Source organism: Cebus imitator, unplaced genomic scaffold, assembly GCF_001604975.1.
Source record: "Cebus imitator isolate Cc_AM_T3 unplaced genomic scaffold, Cebus_imitator-1.0 Scaffold383, whole genome shotgun sequence".
NCBI lineage: Eukaryota > Metazoa > Chordata > Mammalia > Primates > Cebidae > Cebus > Cebus imitator.
The window spans coordinates 1,041,796-1,060,454 of record NW_016107698.1 but is presented as its reverse complement, the minus strand read 5'-3'; the positions used below and the strand labels follow the sequence as shown (position 1 = coordinate 1,060,454).

General features: G+C 33.0%; 1 protein-coding gene across 1 annotated transcript in view; it reads right to left on the bottom strand.

Annotated features, from left to right (window-relative positions):
• Positions 1-18,659, bottom strand: part of MMP16 (matrix metallopeptidase 16) — a 275,667-nt gene that overhangs the window by 91,202 nt on the left and 165,806 nt on the right. Inside the window, exon 4 of the mRNA XM_017507692.2 lies at positions 13,539-13,843. Within this exon, the coding sequence (XP_017363181.1) occupies positions 13,539-13,843 (305 nt within the window). The remainder of the gene's footprint in view (positions 1-13,538; positions 13,844-18,659) is intronic.

Sequence of the window (18,659 nt, the reverse complement as noted above, 5' to 3'; positions counted from 1 at the left end):
TTTAAACTCAAAGTAATTCACACTGTGCATTACTCAAACCATCGTTTAAGACTCTAATAAAAACCTTTGGAATGAAAAAAGAGACATGCCATTTGTAATATGTAGGCAGCTTTTGTATTCTCTGTCTACGTATTTATTGACTTTCCTTCCACAAAATATGGAAAAAGCAGGGAAAATTGTCAGTTTTTTACCCTCTTCTTTATTTTCTGATATAAGCAGAAGAATCAAAGTTAATAGCATTCCATTTTTATATAGTCATTAGTTACTGAATAAAAATAATGTTAAAGTTATTTTAAAAATTGGCCATGCTTCAATTAGTAATTTGTATATATTTTCTCTACTCCTCCTGTATGCTTTTACCTTCAATATATTGCTATACTTCTTTGTCTTGAATTTTCTAGATAATTTCCTAGAGAATAGAAAAAGTTAAATTCTTATTTTGCTAGGTAATTTTCTAAAAAATAACCTTTTTTCTTTTTCTTTTTTAGAAAGCTATGCTATTTATCTAATGGTGTATCACTGGTCTCTAAAAATTTAGTCCATTTTAACAAGAATAATCATTTACTATCTTTCTTGAATGTTCTGAGCCAGGAATTTGGAAAAGACTTGGCTAGTTCTGCCTTGGGGGTCTCTAGGGAAATTGCAATTTGATATAGTCTGGGTCTGCATTCTTCTGAAGACTTGATTGGGGCTAGAGTCCATTTCAGGGTAAGTGGCTCACTCACAGAACTTGCAAATTGGTGTTGGCCACTGGTGGAGATTCATCTCTACTTGGGTCTCAGGTCTCATATGGCTTGGGGTTCTTTGAAACACAGTGACTGTACTCTAAGGTCAAATATCTTAAAGAGAAATAAAAGGTAAGAGAGGGAGAGAGAGAAAGTGCTAGCTCTAGTTAGAAACTATTTCTTTGTTATGACCTAGTCTCAGGAGTCACATAGCATCACTTCTATCACATTTTGTTCATTAGAAGGGAGTCACTAAATATGACTCATATTCAGGAGGAGATGAATTAGACTCTGTGCTCCAATGGGACAAGTGTCAAAGAATTTTTCAACGTATTTTAGAAGCACCACAATAGCCACATGTGCCTTAAACTCTAATTATAATTTATTCAATTATGGAAACTGGGAAGATGAAATTAATCTGGTTTATATTGTTGCTATGAATAACATCCTCCTGAATGAATTTTTTGTGAGATACTGAATATATAACTAAGTTCCTTTTTAATGTTTTTCTATATTTTCAAAAGTCTTAATAACTTTACTAAGCATATTTCATAACATTTTGATTAGAAATAACTGCTGCCTCATGAACTCAGAAAGCCTATTATTTCACATCAAAATTTGTAAAAAGAAAACAGATAAAATACAGTCTGCTAAACTAGACTCTAAGCTTAAAGAAATTAAGAAATATATTCTACATATTACAATAGAGAAAATTTAAAACTCCGAAAAGACAAAAAGGAGGTTCTATGTAAAAAGTCATTAAAATTAAACTATCAGTAGGATCAAATTTGAATACTGGCCTCTCCCAACTTATCAAAAAATATTTTTGTGGGACAGAAAAAATGTAATGCAATACAGAGAAAACAATCTATAACTTCCAGTCTGGTACCCAAATAAGTGAAAGGTACTCTCCATAGGCAAGTCAAAGGGAGATAGCCTCCTTATCATTTCTTATGAAAAAAGTTAGTTTGGCTGTCTCCCAATCTCTGCAAATAGCCAAGTGGAAGAAAATGAAATAATCAATCAATATCCTTTCTATTTAAAGGCATCTTACAAATTAATGAAAACAACTCAGTAGAGTAGTCTAATAAACACAAGGCAGAAAATAGTGAAATTTCACAAAACACATACAATGGAATAATACATACAAAAATATGTGCCTTTCAGTATTAACAAACTATGTAAATCAGTGACATTAAATTTTTATTTATTAGATTGGTCAAGGTGAAAATTCAGGTATTACTAGAGTTAATACTCAGGCGGACAGGTTCAAGTGGTTGAATCTGTATGCTTGCTGTGTAGCCATCCTATCTAGGTATTTAACCTGAATCCCTACCTACAACTATTACCTCACATTATCTAATTCTTTGTATTTCACTTTCCTTATCTGTAAAGTCGGGATAATAACAGAATCTACTTAATAGAGGTGCAGTAAGGATTAAATAAAAATTTGCCTGTGGCACGTAATAAAATTTAATATTCAGTAATACTATCATTATTACAATTTAGTTATTATTTTTTACCACTACTTTCATAGTTATTGTTCTGTTCAGGGTCAAATGGACTGTCTGTCTTATATATTACTGGTAGTAGTATAAACTGGCTCTGGATTTTTGAAAAACAACATTACAACATATTAAGTTCTTTTAAAAAGTTCATGCTCCTTTGCCTAATAATTATGTGACTCTATTCTAAAGAAATAGCTAGAGTGGCAAACAAAATTTTATGCACATAAATATGTTCATTACAGTATATCTAAGAGCTAAAATCAGAGATAACCTGAATTTTGATCATTAAAATAATCTTATTATATTCAATCACATGCCAGAATATTCTGAATCACTAGACATTAGTCATCAGACATATTTTAAAGCTATATATTAGTCATTAGACATATTTTAAAATTATGAACCATACATAGCAATTGTTCATATAGCTGCCCAGATTTACATCTCTACTTTATCTAGTAATTAATATATATTTACTATCTACTGAGGAGACTGATTAAATTTATCAGGACTGCGGTTGTTATCTTTGAGTGAAAGTCTTAAAGATTTAAATACTTTTCTAACTTCCAGTTTTTAAAAAACTTACACAAAGATACTGCTTTTATGATTAAAAATATTATAAACCATACTACAGTGAAAGATGCACTAGAAGTTATGGGTTTAATGTTAAATCAATATGTGCAGTTGGCATTGTAGTTACCAGGAAATAACCTAATGTTTTAATATTTATTTTAATATTCATTAGTTACTAGGTATTGAAGTAGGTGGACTGTCATATTTAACTTGTTTAAATGGTGATTGTACCCTTTTCAACCACCACCCTCTTCACCACCCCACATATTACAAAACGAGAAACAAAGGCTTTGTCAATTTAAGGGATGTTAAATACAGAAAAACTCTCCATTGTTTTATTGTAAATAGATGTGATATAGGCATTGAGGAAAATTGCAAGTCTTTACCTGAAGACTAACAATCATTTTGTTCTTCATCTGTATAAAATGGAGATGTATGGATATAAATATGTCAGAGTGGGTATCTGCCTACATCCATATTTTTGTAGAAGAAAGATTTTGACAGAGCCTATTTGGTCAAATCTAAGAAGAACAAGACAGGCATCAGACTGTATTGTTATGAATTAAAAATATCTAGGAAAATTAATGTCACATATCTGGGTCAATCTGAATAGAAAGGGTGGTGGTACTCAGAGCAGTACCATGGCAATAAAGAGGTTGAAACTATTTAGGAAAATGAAATAAAAAAAATTGGTATGCAATTTTGAACCTTATCATTTGAGATCTACTTAAGCCAAAGAACATATGTATTATGTGAATATAAGCCCTTAAGGTCCTGAACAGAGATGGACAGAACATTCAACCTGAGAGAGCGGTGTGGTGATCTTCATCACATTCTTCATCTCAACATCGCAAGTTATCAGTGTTGAAATGAAGAGATTGTGTTCAGAAAAGAATGTATTAAGGCTTAAAAATAAATCATGGCATCTGTTCATATCCTTTGCCCACTTTTTGATGGGGTGGTTTTTTTCTTGTAAATTTGTTTAAGTTCTTTGTAGATTCTGGATATTGGGCCTTTGTCAGATGGATGGATTGCAAAAATTGTTTCCTATTCTGTTGGTTGCTGGTTCACTCTAATGATTGTTTCTTTTGCTGTACAGAAGCTCTTAAGTTCAATTAGTTCCCATTTGTCTAGTTTGGCTTTTTGTTGCCATTGCTTTTGTTGTTTTAGTCATGAAGTTTTGGCCTATGCCTAAGTCCTGAATGGTATTGCCTAGGTTTTATTCTAGGGTTTTTATGGTGTTAGGTCTTATGTTTAGTCCATCTGGAATTAATTTTTGAATAAGGTGAAGGAAGGGGTCCAGTTTCAGCTTTCTGCATATGGCTAGCCAGTTTTCCCAACGCCATTTATTAAATAGGGAATTCTTTCTCCATTGCTTGTTTTGCTTGTTTTTGTCAGGTTTGTCAAAGATCAGATGATTGTAGATGTGTAGCATTACTTCCAAGTCCTCCATTCTGTTCTATTGGTCTATATCTCTGTTTCCCTACCAGTATCATTCAGTTTTGATTACTGTAGCCTTGTAGTATAGTTTCAAGTCAGGTAGCCTGATGCCTCTAGCTTTGTTCTTTTTGCTTAGGATTGTCTTGGCTATGCGGGCTCCTTTTGGGTTCCATATGAAGTTTAATGTGTTTTTTTAAAGAAGATATTTTTGCAGCCAAGAAACATATGAAAAAAAGCTCATCATCACTGCTTATTAGAGAAATGCAGATTAAAACCACATTGAGATACCGTCTCACACCAGTTAGAATGGCGATCACTAAAAAATCTGGGGACAACAGATGCTGGAGAGGATGTGGAAAAATACAAATGCTTTTACACTGTTGGTGGGAGTGTAAATTAGTTCAACAATTGTGGAAGACAGTGTGGTGATTCCTCAAGGACCTAGAAATAGAAATTCCATTTGACCCAGCAATCCCATTACTGGGTATATATACAAAGGATTATAAATTGTTCTATTATAAAGTCACATGCACACAAATGTTAATTGCAGCACTGTTTCCTATTGCAAAGACTTGGAACCAACCCAAATGCCCATCGATGATAGACTAGACAGGGAAAATGTGGCACATATACACCATGGCATTCTATGCAGCTATAAAAAATGATGAGTTTGTGTCGTTTGTAGGGACATGGATGAACCTGGAAACCAGCATTCTCAGCAATCTGACACAAGAACAGAAAATCAAACACTGCATGTTCTTATTCATAGGCGGGTGTTGAACAATGAGAACACATGGACACAAGGAAGGGAGCATCACACACTGAGGTCTGTTGGGGGGAACTAGGGGAGGGACAGCAGGGGGTGGGGAGTTGGGGAGGGATAACATGGGGAGAAATGCCAGATATAGGTGATGGGGAGGAGGACAGCAAACTATATTGGCATATATGTACCTATGCAACAATATTGCATGTTCCTCACATGTACCCCAAAACCTAAAATGCAATTATATATATATATATATATAGTCTGATTTTCTTATGGAAGTATAGATCATTAATATTTTCATTTAAATTTTACATAATGCTAAGTCTTTCCTGAGATTTCTATCAAATATCTAATAGCATAATCAACAAAATGTTTGTTGAAGGATGAGTATGTAAAAATATATAATATCAGACCTCTATATTAACATCACATTTTATATAAATACTGAATGTTCAGTTTAAATTTTGTTTCTCTCTTTATATTATGACTAAATCACAGGAAATGTAATTAAGAACATATGATTTCTAAAATATTTATAAGAAAATACTTTAAAACTACAGATATAATTTAATACTACAAAGAACATGCATGTAATTAGAATATATACAAAATATTATGTCCTCTATTTTCTTTGATTGTCTTTTAGAAATTTGTATAACAGAGGTAAAAACAATGGTTAGTTTTAATTTTTAGTCCTTTGGGAATAATTTTTTTTTTCTGTGTAGTGATTTAAAGAATCATTTTCCTTACTTGCAGGGTATATGTATTTAAGGATTGGATTTTATTAATTTTGCAGTGAATAAAATGACTGCTCGATTGCATACTACTATCTCATTTTAGAATTGGACATTTTTGCTATTTTCTGCCTGCTTATTTATTTTGCTTTAATTTTCCTACTCTTCTATCATCCTTTGAGAGAATCTTGCATTCTTAAATTTGATTTATTTACTAGATCTTCAATATCTATTTTTTATCCGTGGCTTTCGCATCATTTTATCTCTTCATACTTTTCTGGAAATGGCTTACCGAGATTTTCTTCCACATGACAAATTCAGTTTTTACAGTAATAACAGGTTTGCTTTTCCTGTTCCATAGCAAGCTTTTAATGGAGGTACTGAGTTGTTCTCAATATTGTTTTTCTGGTTTGCTTGATAAAATGCTTTCAGTGACAGCTTTTTCTTTTTTCCTGAGTCTCCAAGTAGATGTTTCCTCTCCTTGATTCTTCAGTATCCTTTTAATGATATCATTCTGTTATTGTGACTACCTAACCTTGGGCAAGTTAATAAATTTTCTGCCTCAATTCCCTTGCAAAATGGAAGTAATTACACAATCTATTTTACAAATTTGTTATGAGGAATAAATGAGTTAAATACACAAAACTAATTTAGAGTAGTGTTTCAGACATATTAAATGTGCACTTAAATTGGCACTTAATTTTTTTTATTGTTTTCTTCTTTATGTATCTTTGATTAAGGCTGATGACAACCCACAGAGAAGTTTTTTATAATATCTCCTACTTTGTCTACTTTTCTTTTATATGCTGACTAAATAATCTTTTCAATTAAAACCTGGAAAGCAGGCTTATTCTCCATCGTCTTAGGTCAATTCCTATTGCTCAGGACACATGCACATGCATCTAGTATGTACAGCTTTACTGAACAGAAGTGGACTCTTCCTTAGGTCCACAGTCTTGTTTTCTGATGCATTAAATCAATGGCAAAGCTACAATTTCCACTGTGGATTATAATAAGATCTATTTCTGCTGCTTTCACGATATATAATAAACAGATTTAGGGAGGAGGGTGGGGGTTTTGGCAACTCTTGATTTCAACTGAAGAAGGGGTTATAAATTAAATGTTGTCGTTAGTAGACAGTGTTGCCTTGTTTACATTGTAAGAAATTTACTAAAATTGTACTATGTTAGGTTTTATAGTGGTATGGTTGTAATTCTGCAAAAAAAAAAAAAAGCAAAAACTAAAGTAAAAATCTGTTATTAGTCTTAGATAATTTAAGCAATAAAGCTATTAAATAATTAATTCAGGCCAATTGGATTTTTTACAAAAACTTAAGGACATTGTCTATATTGAATAAAAGCAGCAAAATTTGAAACTTTTATTTCATTTTGTCTTATGTCTAGATTTAAGGACAAAAACAATTGAAAGATGAATTAGAAGGAAAATTTCTACATAGACTATGTAAGAGAAGAGAAATAACAGCTAAATAATGGTTAGTAGGGTAAAATATCTATGAATTATGATTAAGCAACTTACCAACAGATTCAATGTATAAATAAAATCCAAGTAGTATTATTTTACTTCTCAGCATACTGTTGTGGCAGACATGGACTAGCCGCTCATTAAACCTGTCACCTTTCTCCTGCCTTCCTTGTGATTAGGTGTGGCCATGGTATCGCATTCTAGTGCAACCAGGGCAGAAATGACACAGTTTAGTAAGATAGTTGGTCCTCCATACCCATGGCTTTTGCAACTATGGAGTCAATCAACCATGGATTAAAAATACTTGAACAACAACAACAAAAAATACATGATTGCATCTGTACTGAATATGTACAGACTCTTTAATACTTGTCCTTATTCTCTAAAAAATTACAGTATAACCACTATTTACACAGCATTTACATTGTTCTAGGTAGTAGAAGTAGGCTAAAGATAACCTAAAATATATAGTAGAATATGCATAGGTTATATGCAAATACTAAACCATCTTATTATATAAGGGACTTTGAGCATCTGTGCTTGTTGGTGTCTGCAGGGAGTTCTCCAATTCCCCACAGATACCAGATGATGACATATAAATCCCTTACATGAGCAAATCTATTGACTGCTGCTTAGATGTTGATACCTGAGGCAACTTCAGAAGTCCTGTGTTGATGTGAAGCCTTCATTATTCTTGATGTCTCTGATAGAGTATTTGGACAGAGTTAGTCTGCCCTACCAATGAGCAAGAAATAAAATCAGTTGTGTTAAGCCATAGGAATTTCTGGGTTCATCTGCTTTCTTTATTAAGAAATCTATATTATATGCATTTGAATGTTCATGATCCATTTATATATTTTTGTAATACTAACATAGTGACATTTTTGTGAATGTGACTATGCCAATTTTTCTGCTATTTTCCAATTGCACACAAGGATCTAAAAATAAATAATCAAGTAGAGACTGCATAGTAATCATGTAAGGCTATGTAATTGAAAGGTTTTAAAGAAGTCGACACAATTAAATTTTGGTTACCAGTCTTGTAAAATGAAACAGACTTAGTAAAATGAAGCTCACTCCAGGAAAAAAGGAAAGAAGTCATGTTTTTAAAACAAACACATATAAAACCTCTGTAATAGTTGTGAAAGCCAAATTACCTTGAGAGAGAGAGTTCTCCATTTTTAAAACAAAATAAGAAAATGTGGTAGAGTTAATATTTTTAGAATTTAAAATCTTGATAAATTATCTTGTTTTAAAGATGAGTTAAGGTCTTTGACTGCCCATGTAAGTCCTTCCCTTTTCAAAAACTCCAGGACAGATGAATCTAGACAATATTCCCACAGTCTGTGGCATTGACTGATAGGCATCTTTGTAAATATTCAGTTGGTAGCTGATCTTCAGTATTGGAGGAGGGACATGGTAGAAGGTGACTGGATCATGGGGACAGATTTGCAACTTGCTGTTCTAGTGATAGTGGCTGAGTTCTAACGAGATCTGATTGAAAAGTGTGTAGCAATTTCCCCTCACTCTCTCACCCTCTGTCCTGCCACCATGTGTAGATGTGCCTGTTTCCCCTTAGCTCTTCCACCATGATTTTAAGTTCACTAAGGCCTCCCCAGCCATGTCTCCCATACAACATGTAGAACCGTGAGTCAATTAAGCCTCTTTTCTTTCTACATTCCCCTGTCATAGGTAGTTCTTTATAGCAGTGTAAGAAGAGATTAATGCAGTATTTAACTCTTTCTTTCCTCAAATATCAAAGTTCAGATTCTGTAGGCCTCTAGACACATTCTATAGCAGTGTAGCTGCAAAATGAGCAGGAAAGTTAGGGAAGGCAAACCCGAGGTAAAACTGTGCAGAGGTAAACCTTCTGAAGGCTCAGGTTTACTTCTACACAGGTGTTTTCTGTAGGACGGCATCAAATGGACATCTCAGTTACAGAAAGTTAACTTTCCAAGGTCAGCCTAAGTCTGGTTTATTGACTCAATTATCACACTATGAACATATTTAACTTAAATTAGGTGTATTCAGGAATGAGTGGGCTTGGATGTAGATGCCAATCACCTCACAGTTAATGATGAATTGAATTGAAGGGTTTTGATGTCTCAGACGACATTTTTATCATCATTTTTCTCTTTTTGTTTTGTTGATAGCCTGCTACAATAGCACTGATATAACCTTGCTGGTTATCTCCTTATGTTAGGCAGTGAACTTCCTGGCAATAAGCAGAGTCACTGCAATGTATTCTTTTTAATAGAATTGCAATTAAGTGGTATAATAGGATATGCCTCTAGATATTTTTCTGTTATAAGATTTATACATTATTTTAATAGATAACCTGTTTTGATTGGAGAGCATCTGCTTAAAATTATATTACTGCTATAGATGCCTGTCTAATTAGGAGGAATCTTTGTGATATGTTTGTGTTTATATTGATAGCACCATTTAAACCTTATACTGTAGACAAGGAAACAATGTCCATTGTTGCTCAAAATGAATCTGAACATGGAGTAAAATTTTCCAACTCACATTCAGGCAATGTATCCTTCTCAAAACCACTATCATGATAAATAGTTTCTATTTTGAATTAATTTCCATGTTTTAAAAGAGTTAATGATGTTAACCATTTTGCTGATTCATTCCACGAAAATAAAAACTCTTAAAAAAGGCATTATTTTTATTAGGGTTGTGTATACATATGTGTGTGTGTGTGTGTGTGTGTGTGTGTGTGTGTGTGTGCATGTGAATGTGTTTATTTTAATAAAACTATTTTGTAATTCACTTAATGGTCTTTAGCTTGAATTTTCAAAAGGTATGACTGTTAGCAAATTGATAGGAAAGTAGGTAACAATGAATTAAAGGTTACTGGCAGCCTAAGACACTGTTTATCTCTTTTAAGGTAGGCAGAATTCAAATTGCCTTCATTAGCTGAGCAATATGCTGTGGAAAATGTGCTGGGTACTTATCAAGAGGCTCTTTCATTTGCATTTTTGCTAAATAAACAAGCTGCTCTGTTTCTTAGCTGCTCAAGAGCTGTGAATAGAAGAGAAAGAAAATAATTCAGGTAAGTAAGCCAGGGGCATTCCAGGACTAGATTAAAGAAAAGAAAAAGTTTATCAATGAAGACGTCAGAATTGTGCCATGTGTATTTGTGATACAAAAAGACAGTCTCACACATAGTTAGAATCGAGGATGTACAAATGAATTAATTCTCCCCACATCCACTGGTACCACAAGCAAAGATAGAGGCTGTTCTTTTGATATACGATCAATACTTCAGCCTGACACTACTCTAGCTGCCTTGCTGTTGCTGGTTAAAAGTTTGAATTTCAATTAAGCAGTAAATCTTTATGGCATCACATCTCCAACAGTCAATTATTGTCTTCCTAATCTCTTGAAATTCTGAAACACTTATTTTGCAGAATCCTTTCCTTTAGGCTCATTCACCAGCAAAATGTTTTTGTTAGACAGGTAAAGACACAGTTTTCTCAAAATAAAATCTCAAATATTAATTAATTGTTTTGTTTAGATTTTTTGGTCATTTGCCTATGTGTAAAGAATGTTACACTTCTAGAGTATGTTAAGACGCACACTTAACATACTCCGGAAGCAGACTGATGAATACTCTCAGGCAAAAGTGCATTGACTTGATTATATACCTTTAGCCCATGTTACATTTCAAAATTTTCCCAACATACACATTCCTTGGAAAAATTCCTAAATCATGCAAAACACATAAGCATTCTAAGCATGGATCACACTCAAATCTGTGTAAATATTATCATCTCTTGTCGTAAAATCTCCCTGTAGATTTTTTTTCCCAAACATTTTCTTTATTTTCAGAGTGTTGGTTGATGCCTACAAACCAGATAATACTGTAATTCCAGCTACTCAGGAGGCTAAGGCAAGAGGATTGTTTTATCGTGGAGGATGTCAATATTTTAAGACAAAATACAGAGAACTTGATAGACATTTCTTTCATTTAGGGTTTTAATAATTTTAAATTTAAGAGGTCACAAAGTTAAATTAGCACATCTTCAAAACTATAGATTTAAAATTGTTTTAATAATTAGATCCACTATTGCAATAAAAAACAATATTATCTTTTCAGAATATCAAAAGAAAATGTTTTCACTGAAAGTAAATGCAGCCTATGTCAGTAAAATTCTACAATTATAACTGCTATTCTTCTCAATCATTTAGAATGCAAGTATTTCTTATTTTACTTAAAATAATTTTCAAATTAACTTGAAGAAGTCTGAACTACTTAACTAGAATACTTGTCTGATTTTGAAAAAATAAAACGAACATTTTATTTTAAATGATTTATATGTCAAACTGGTAATCCTCAACAACCATGTTCCAGATATTTTATTATTATATGCTTAGGTATAGAGTAGGTTAAACATGCCTGCTTAAAAACACCTCTAATGCATACAGACCAGCATGAAAAACCACATAGTAAAAACAAGTCTATACATTTTTGAACTAATAATTAGCCAGCATGTAAACATAAGTCTGTCTGACTTTTAAGTTTTTGGCTCTTCATTCTTTGATACTAAAATCTCCCCTAGTCTTCAAACCAGTTCTTAAAAATGTAATAATTTCATATTACAGCATGTACAACTATTAATAATCATTTGAAAAAATCATTACTACATATTTTATTTTGGAAAACATGAACAGTTATTATAATTTTCTTTCAAATTGATATTATTTTAAATTTAACTCAACCTAATTTATCCTACCCAAAACATGAGAGAACCCTGGGTATCTTAAAACTGCAAGGCTATTAATTACACTAATCCAGCTAACTGAACCTTCTTATGAACAAGCAAAGCTTAATACCATGACTAGGGTCAACTCATCAAGGTGAATTAAGAGTTTTATTATGTGATTTGCTGTCATTAAAGCAATATACATTTATAGTTGAACAACATTCTACAATCATGAAGAAGAAAAAATAAGGCTTGACAATAAAAATTGGAGATATGGCTATATAGAAATCTTATAATTCTATGATCCTGTAACTGTGAATTTTCTAAAACACATAACTGAAATGTGCATTGCTGACTATGAAGAAATACATGCGTCTTATATTAAGTAATTACTCTCATATAAATTATTGAGGTTTCTGATTTGTACATTATTTTTGCATATCAGAATAAATGTAAGGATTAGAAAACTGATGTATATGTTGGGATAGAGTTGGAAAAATTGATTTTTGGTAAAAATGAAGTGAAAAGATGTAATGAAAGTAAATGTAAAAGATGTAATATAAAATATGTAAAAGATGTAATGAAAATATAATAAATCATGTAGTGTCATCAGATTGGGAGACCAATGAAATGGATGAGAGACAAAAGAGAAGGAGCAAAAATTTACATGTATATACATATATTTTCTTAATTTTATTTATTTTTAAAAACAGATGGAAGTCTGTTTAAAAAACAGAAACAGGCTGGTCTTGAATTCCTGGGTTCAAGGGATACTCCCGCCTTGGCCTCCCAGTGTTGGGATTACAGGAGTGAGCCACTGTGCCCAGCCCACAAAAATTATAGACTAGAAAGGTCATAATAGATTAGAAAACAGGGTGAGCACGGTGGCTCACACCTGTAATTCCAAGAATTTGGGAGGCTGAGGCAGGTGGATTGCCTGAGGTTAGGAGTTCAAGACCAGCCTGACTAACATGGTGAAACCCCGTTTCTACTAAAAATACAAAAATTAGCTTGGTGTGGTGCAGCCACCTGTAATCCCAGCTACTCTGGAGGCTGAGACAGGAGAATCACTTGAACCCAGGAGGCAGAGTTGCAGTGAGCGAAGATCTCACCACTGCATTCCAGCCTGGGTGACGAAAGTGAAACTCCATCTCGAAGAAGAAGAAAAAAAAAGAGTAGAAAATAATGTAGAGAAAATATAGTAGAAACCAGACTACAGATGCTAATTAGGATTAAATTACAAGTAGAAACACTGACATAAGGTGTAAACAAACAGCAGAATTTTCTTAATACCTATTTCATGACTTAAAATTGACTATAAGATCTTTTAAGAAATCACATTGTGAAGAAAACAAAATTTATGACATAGCATAAGGTTCTAATCTTTAATAAAAAGAACACATATATAACTATATCATCTAATGACCCACACAAATTCTTATCCTAAAATGCTATGAAAAGGCTTACATATTGCTTTGTAATTTTAAAAGTAAATTTAGGATCTATACCTTAAGTTTTTAAATTGTTAAATGTCTTGAGTATTCTGAAATAATAATAGGAATATTCATACTGCAAAACAAACATGTACTTACCATCATGATTAGGATTTCCTAGCGTCCATGGCTCATCTGAGTCAAAGTGGGTATCTCCACCAATTCCTGGTCCAGGGAAGTAGGCATGTGCCAAAAATCCTCCCTCTCCATCAAAGGGAGAACTGTCCCCATGGAAACCAGATGCAAAAATAATGGTTATATCCACATCTCGTTTGCCATTTTCTAATTCACTGTAGGGAACTTCTTCAAATGTCAGAGGAGTTACATTCTGCCACACATCAAAGGCACGGCGAATAGCTTTACGAGTCTCAGGGTCTCCTACTTTTGGAGTTACGTTCTTTATACTGAAAGTCAGAAAATATAATAATCAGTATTGTTATGTGTAAGCTAACTTATTACAGGTTTTGATTGATTCAGTTAAATAAAATATTAGAGAAAACAGTCATATTAAATAGGAATAACATGTATTCATTCCTTTTGTCTCTATAGCTAGATTGTGCTACACTGTAATCATTTAATTTTCAGCAGGATAGTATTCATGTACCAAAGTTTTAAATGAAAAGATATCTGTAGAATGGTTAACAGTAGGGTAACTAAATCAATCAGTCACTTTACCTTCTGGATGAGAAAGAAAAAGGCAGATTTGCAAAATGATCAAAGAGGTGCAACAGTTTTGAGCTGAAATACAAATTTCAATTTTTTCTAGTTATAATTTTTAGAGACACACCATTGTATCTATATACATCAATTTCAAACAATGCATTTATGCTCTTCTTGATCTATAAATACCAATTCAGCATACAGCTACTTCTTAATTTTTAAAGAAATGATCAAATGCTGACAATTTCTGATATTCTATTGTTTCTCATTAATTAATTCTGGTTAAAAATGTACTGTGAGTAAACAGCTATTTAATACAAAGATTTAAAAATTGCATGGATTTAAAGAAGTAACTTGGACATTATGTACTTTAGTTTGTCTCGATGCTAATAACAAATGGATTAAATAACTATAAATATTGTCCTTGATTCATTTAGCACTAATCAGATGTTTTTTTTCCTCAGTGTTTTCTCTAAACAACAAAAATGGATCTAGCATGTATATATTTTTTTATATTATAGCACTATAAATTCAAACCATTAATGTAAAAAGCAATGGATACATTTCATAGGAGTCATAAATAAGTTTCAGATCCATTCAATCAATAATAAACTTACACTAATGAAATATTTTCGACTCTTTTTTTCTTTTTTAGAGATAGGATCTCATTGTGTTGCCCTGGCTGGCCTTCAACTCTTGCACTCAAGCAACCCTCCTACCTTAGCCTTTCAAAGAGTTGGGATAAAGGAAGTAATCACCATGCTCAGCTAATAAATAAGATATTTAATTAGAAAAAAGAGGATGCCATATTCAGGTGATATATACTAAAATGCAATCATAAAAGGGAACTGAAAGTGATGGTTAAATTATGGCAACTCTAATGCATGTCATTGTATATACACAGACTTCAAAATTTTTTGCCCTTTTAAGACTTTTTATCAGCATGGAGAAACTTGTAGGATTAATATGCATATTATATTTTTAACCTGATTATATGTCAATACAATTACAAATATTAGGCAGGAATTACATAAACTAATAATGGTATTAATTGAGCATTTACTATGAGCCAGAGGAGCACTTCATAATATCTTATGTAACCTCCTTAGTAACCCAATGAGATGAGTATTTGTACCTATTTTACCAAAAGCACTGTGGAGATTTATAAGAATTTAGAGCAAAACCTCTAAGTAGCAGGGCTGGGTTTTCAATCCAAACATTTGGGCTAAAAAATCTATTGTCTTAAACACTACATTAGACCGCACATCTAAGACAAAGTTATCACTATTTTCTAATAAATATCTAGATCATATTTACATTGATTATTTGGTGGTAAATATTATTCCTTGCATACAAAGGAAATAAGGTAATAAGCCAAGTGGAAATAGAGTGCAAGCAAGGGGGAAGAAATGGCAAGTGAAAGGCATTGAAGTGACGATATTCTTGTCAGGTTCAAAGAACAGCAAGGCAGCTGGTATACTTTGGTCACAGGGAGACAGCAGGTGTCAGGACGTGAGGTCAGAAAGTTAGAACGAGACCAAATAAGGTAGGCCCCTGTAGGCCACTCTAAAGAGTTTGGATTTTGCTCTGAGAAGGAAAAAACTGGAGTATCATGAACAGAGATGTGACCTTTGACTTATAATTTAATAAATGACTTGAGCCATTATGTGGAAAATATATTAATGTGGGGCAAGAGTTGAAGCAGGGAGACACATCAGGAACTATTGCAAAAATCCAGGTGAGAGATGATGGTGCTTTGGACCAGGTTGGTACCAGTAGAGATTTTGAGAAGTAGCCATATTTTGGATACATTTTGAGGATAAATCTCCCAAGATATACTGATGGATTAGACATAGGCTATGAAGGACAAAGTAAGAGCTGAGGAAGACAGCATTTCTTTTTTTGACCCGAGGCAAAGGATGGACAGAGCAAAAGAATTCATGCCTGTTCAGGGAGAACGCTATGCAATATTTTGTTGTTGTTTTGTTTGTTTGCTTTAACTTGGTCATATTCAGCATGGTGCCATAAGCTATTGTTTGAGGAAGAATAAACATCTACACTGAGATAGCACAGATATTTGTCTAGCTTGCTAGTCTCTAAATTTCCTAATGGCTAAAGAAACATGCAAAGTAATGTAACACTGAATTTGGTCTAAATTAATTTTCCTAGTAGTCTTCTATTTTCTATGCACCCTATGGGATTTCAGAAGTCCCTCAGTTGGCTGATATTCCTATGACATAACTGAAAGATCTTACTACGTAATTGGCACTGCTCCAGGTGCCAGAGATAACAGCTGTGAGCAAGACTCCGTTCCCATAGTGCTTATACATTCTAGGGATGAGATAAATAATAAACAGAACAAAAATAATTACAGAGGAGATGATAAACAGGATTTCAATGGCAGAACGAGTCAAAGGTGCCTAGCACTGACTTTCCAGCAAGAGGGAATGGTAAGGAGACCAAACAAATGTGGCCAGTTCAGAGAACTGCACTGCTCAGTGAGTTGGATCAATAACGGAGATCACTGTGTCTGATGGAAAATGGATGAGGGGACAAAAATGGGAGCAATCAAGCATTTCAAAGTTCACATAAGAGAAGGCAGAGAACAGGACTTTTGTGATAGCTATGGAGATACGAAGGATTAGTTGCAGTATATGTTCTGAGAGAATTGTTCATGGGGATTGGTGATGGATTTGACATGTAATGGAGAAATTGATTTTGATTTCAAATATAGAATACTCATAATAGAGAAATGAAATCATATTAGTATGATTTGTTTGTAAATAGATAATAGTTTTGAGAAAAATGAAGCAAAATAATATAATAAAAAGTAATAAATGTGGAGTATTTGAATTCGAGAAGACACCACTGTGTTTTACAAAGCTATGTGCTGATTAGCTTCCAGATAAGCTTAACTACATTGGATATGATTGTCATTAATAAATACAAGACACCTGTACACCAAACTCTCATGACATGAGCTTACCTCTAGAGCGAACCTGTACATGTACCCCTGAACATAATAGAAAAAAAATACAAAAAAGAGAGAAAAAGGTTATGAATGCTGATGACACTGAGCCCAGGTTGAACTGGGAAGCCAATGCCCAGTTTCATATTCAAAGGGTGAAAATAAAAAGGATTAGTAAGGCTGAATATGTGAGCTGAAAGGAAAGAGTATTTTCAACAATAAATCAGTATAAATAGAAGTTGACTTATATTTATCTTCTGGAGGCCTACTTAATTGTGGATTTTGGATATTATGGAAGAATAAAGATAGCTGGTTAAATGAAATATAAAATTCTAAATGAAAAAATAGAAAAAACAATTATAGATATTATTTCATTTTTAATAGGCTTTGCTATGGAAAGTTAAAAGGACTGTTCAAAATGGAAATAAGTACTCAGTGGTCTTACTTGAATTACACAAAGATGGAAAATTCAACAACATTACTTCAGGAAGAAAAAATACTTATTGTTCCTATTTAAATATATATGATGAATTTCAATGACATGATGCATTTTGGTTTTTAGTTAGTTTGTTTCGTTTTTTGAGATAGAGTCTTATTTTGTCACCCAGCTGGAGTGCAGTAGAACAATCTAATCTCACTGCAACCTTTACCTCCTGGGTTCAAGCAATTCTCCTGCCTCAGCCTCCCAAATAGCTAAGATTACAGGTGTCCACCAGTATGGCCTGTGAATTTTTGTATTTTTAGTAGAGAAGAGGTTTCACCATGTTGGCCAGGCTGATCTTGAATTCCTGACCTCAGGTCGCCTCGGCCTCCAAGTGAGCCACTGTGCCTGGCCATATGATGCATTTTTAATTGTGTTCTTAATGATTTGGTAATGTTGAATTAGCAATATAAATGATGTAAAAAAAAAAAGTAACCTCTCATTGCTTTTTTATGAAAATCCAGAAAACAGTATAGTTAAAATTTCCAATTTAGATGATTAAAATTCCTACCTTTATATAATACATACAATGTAGTGGTAATTTAATGAGGTCTGACAATAATATTCTGTGCAGTAAAAAATAAATAAATACAAATATATAAGTATGCTTCAAAGTTAGAGCTAGAGTTCTGAACTAGGTGAACTTGTTTTCCGAAACAAGAGTTCAGAAACTTATATGCCATTCAGAGATGTATTCTGTATTTATTCATAACTGAAATAACAAAGGTCACAGAGCAATCATGAGGTAGCAAGAATATGATTGCTACTAATAATTCTAATAAAAATGTACAAATGATTAAATATATTTGCAGAATAAAAGATGCTGACTTAAAATGAGTAAAATAAAAGTTTGAAAAACATAATAAAGCCAATTTAATTTTAAAATACTTTTACTTGCCCTTTCTTTTTGTGAAAGAGTAAAGTGAGTACATATCTTATTATTATTTTTTCCCCATATATTTATTTTATTGCATTTTAGGTTTTGGGGTACATGTGAAGAACATGCAAAATTGTTGCATAGGTACACACGTGGCAGTGTGATTTGCTGCCTTCCTCCCCATCACCTACATCTGGCATTTCTCCCCTTGCTATCTCTCCCCAGCTCCCCACC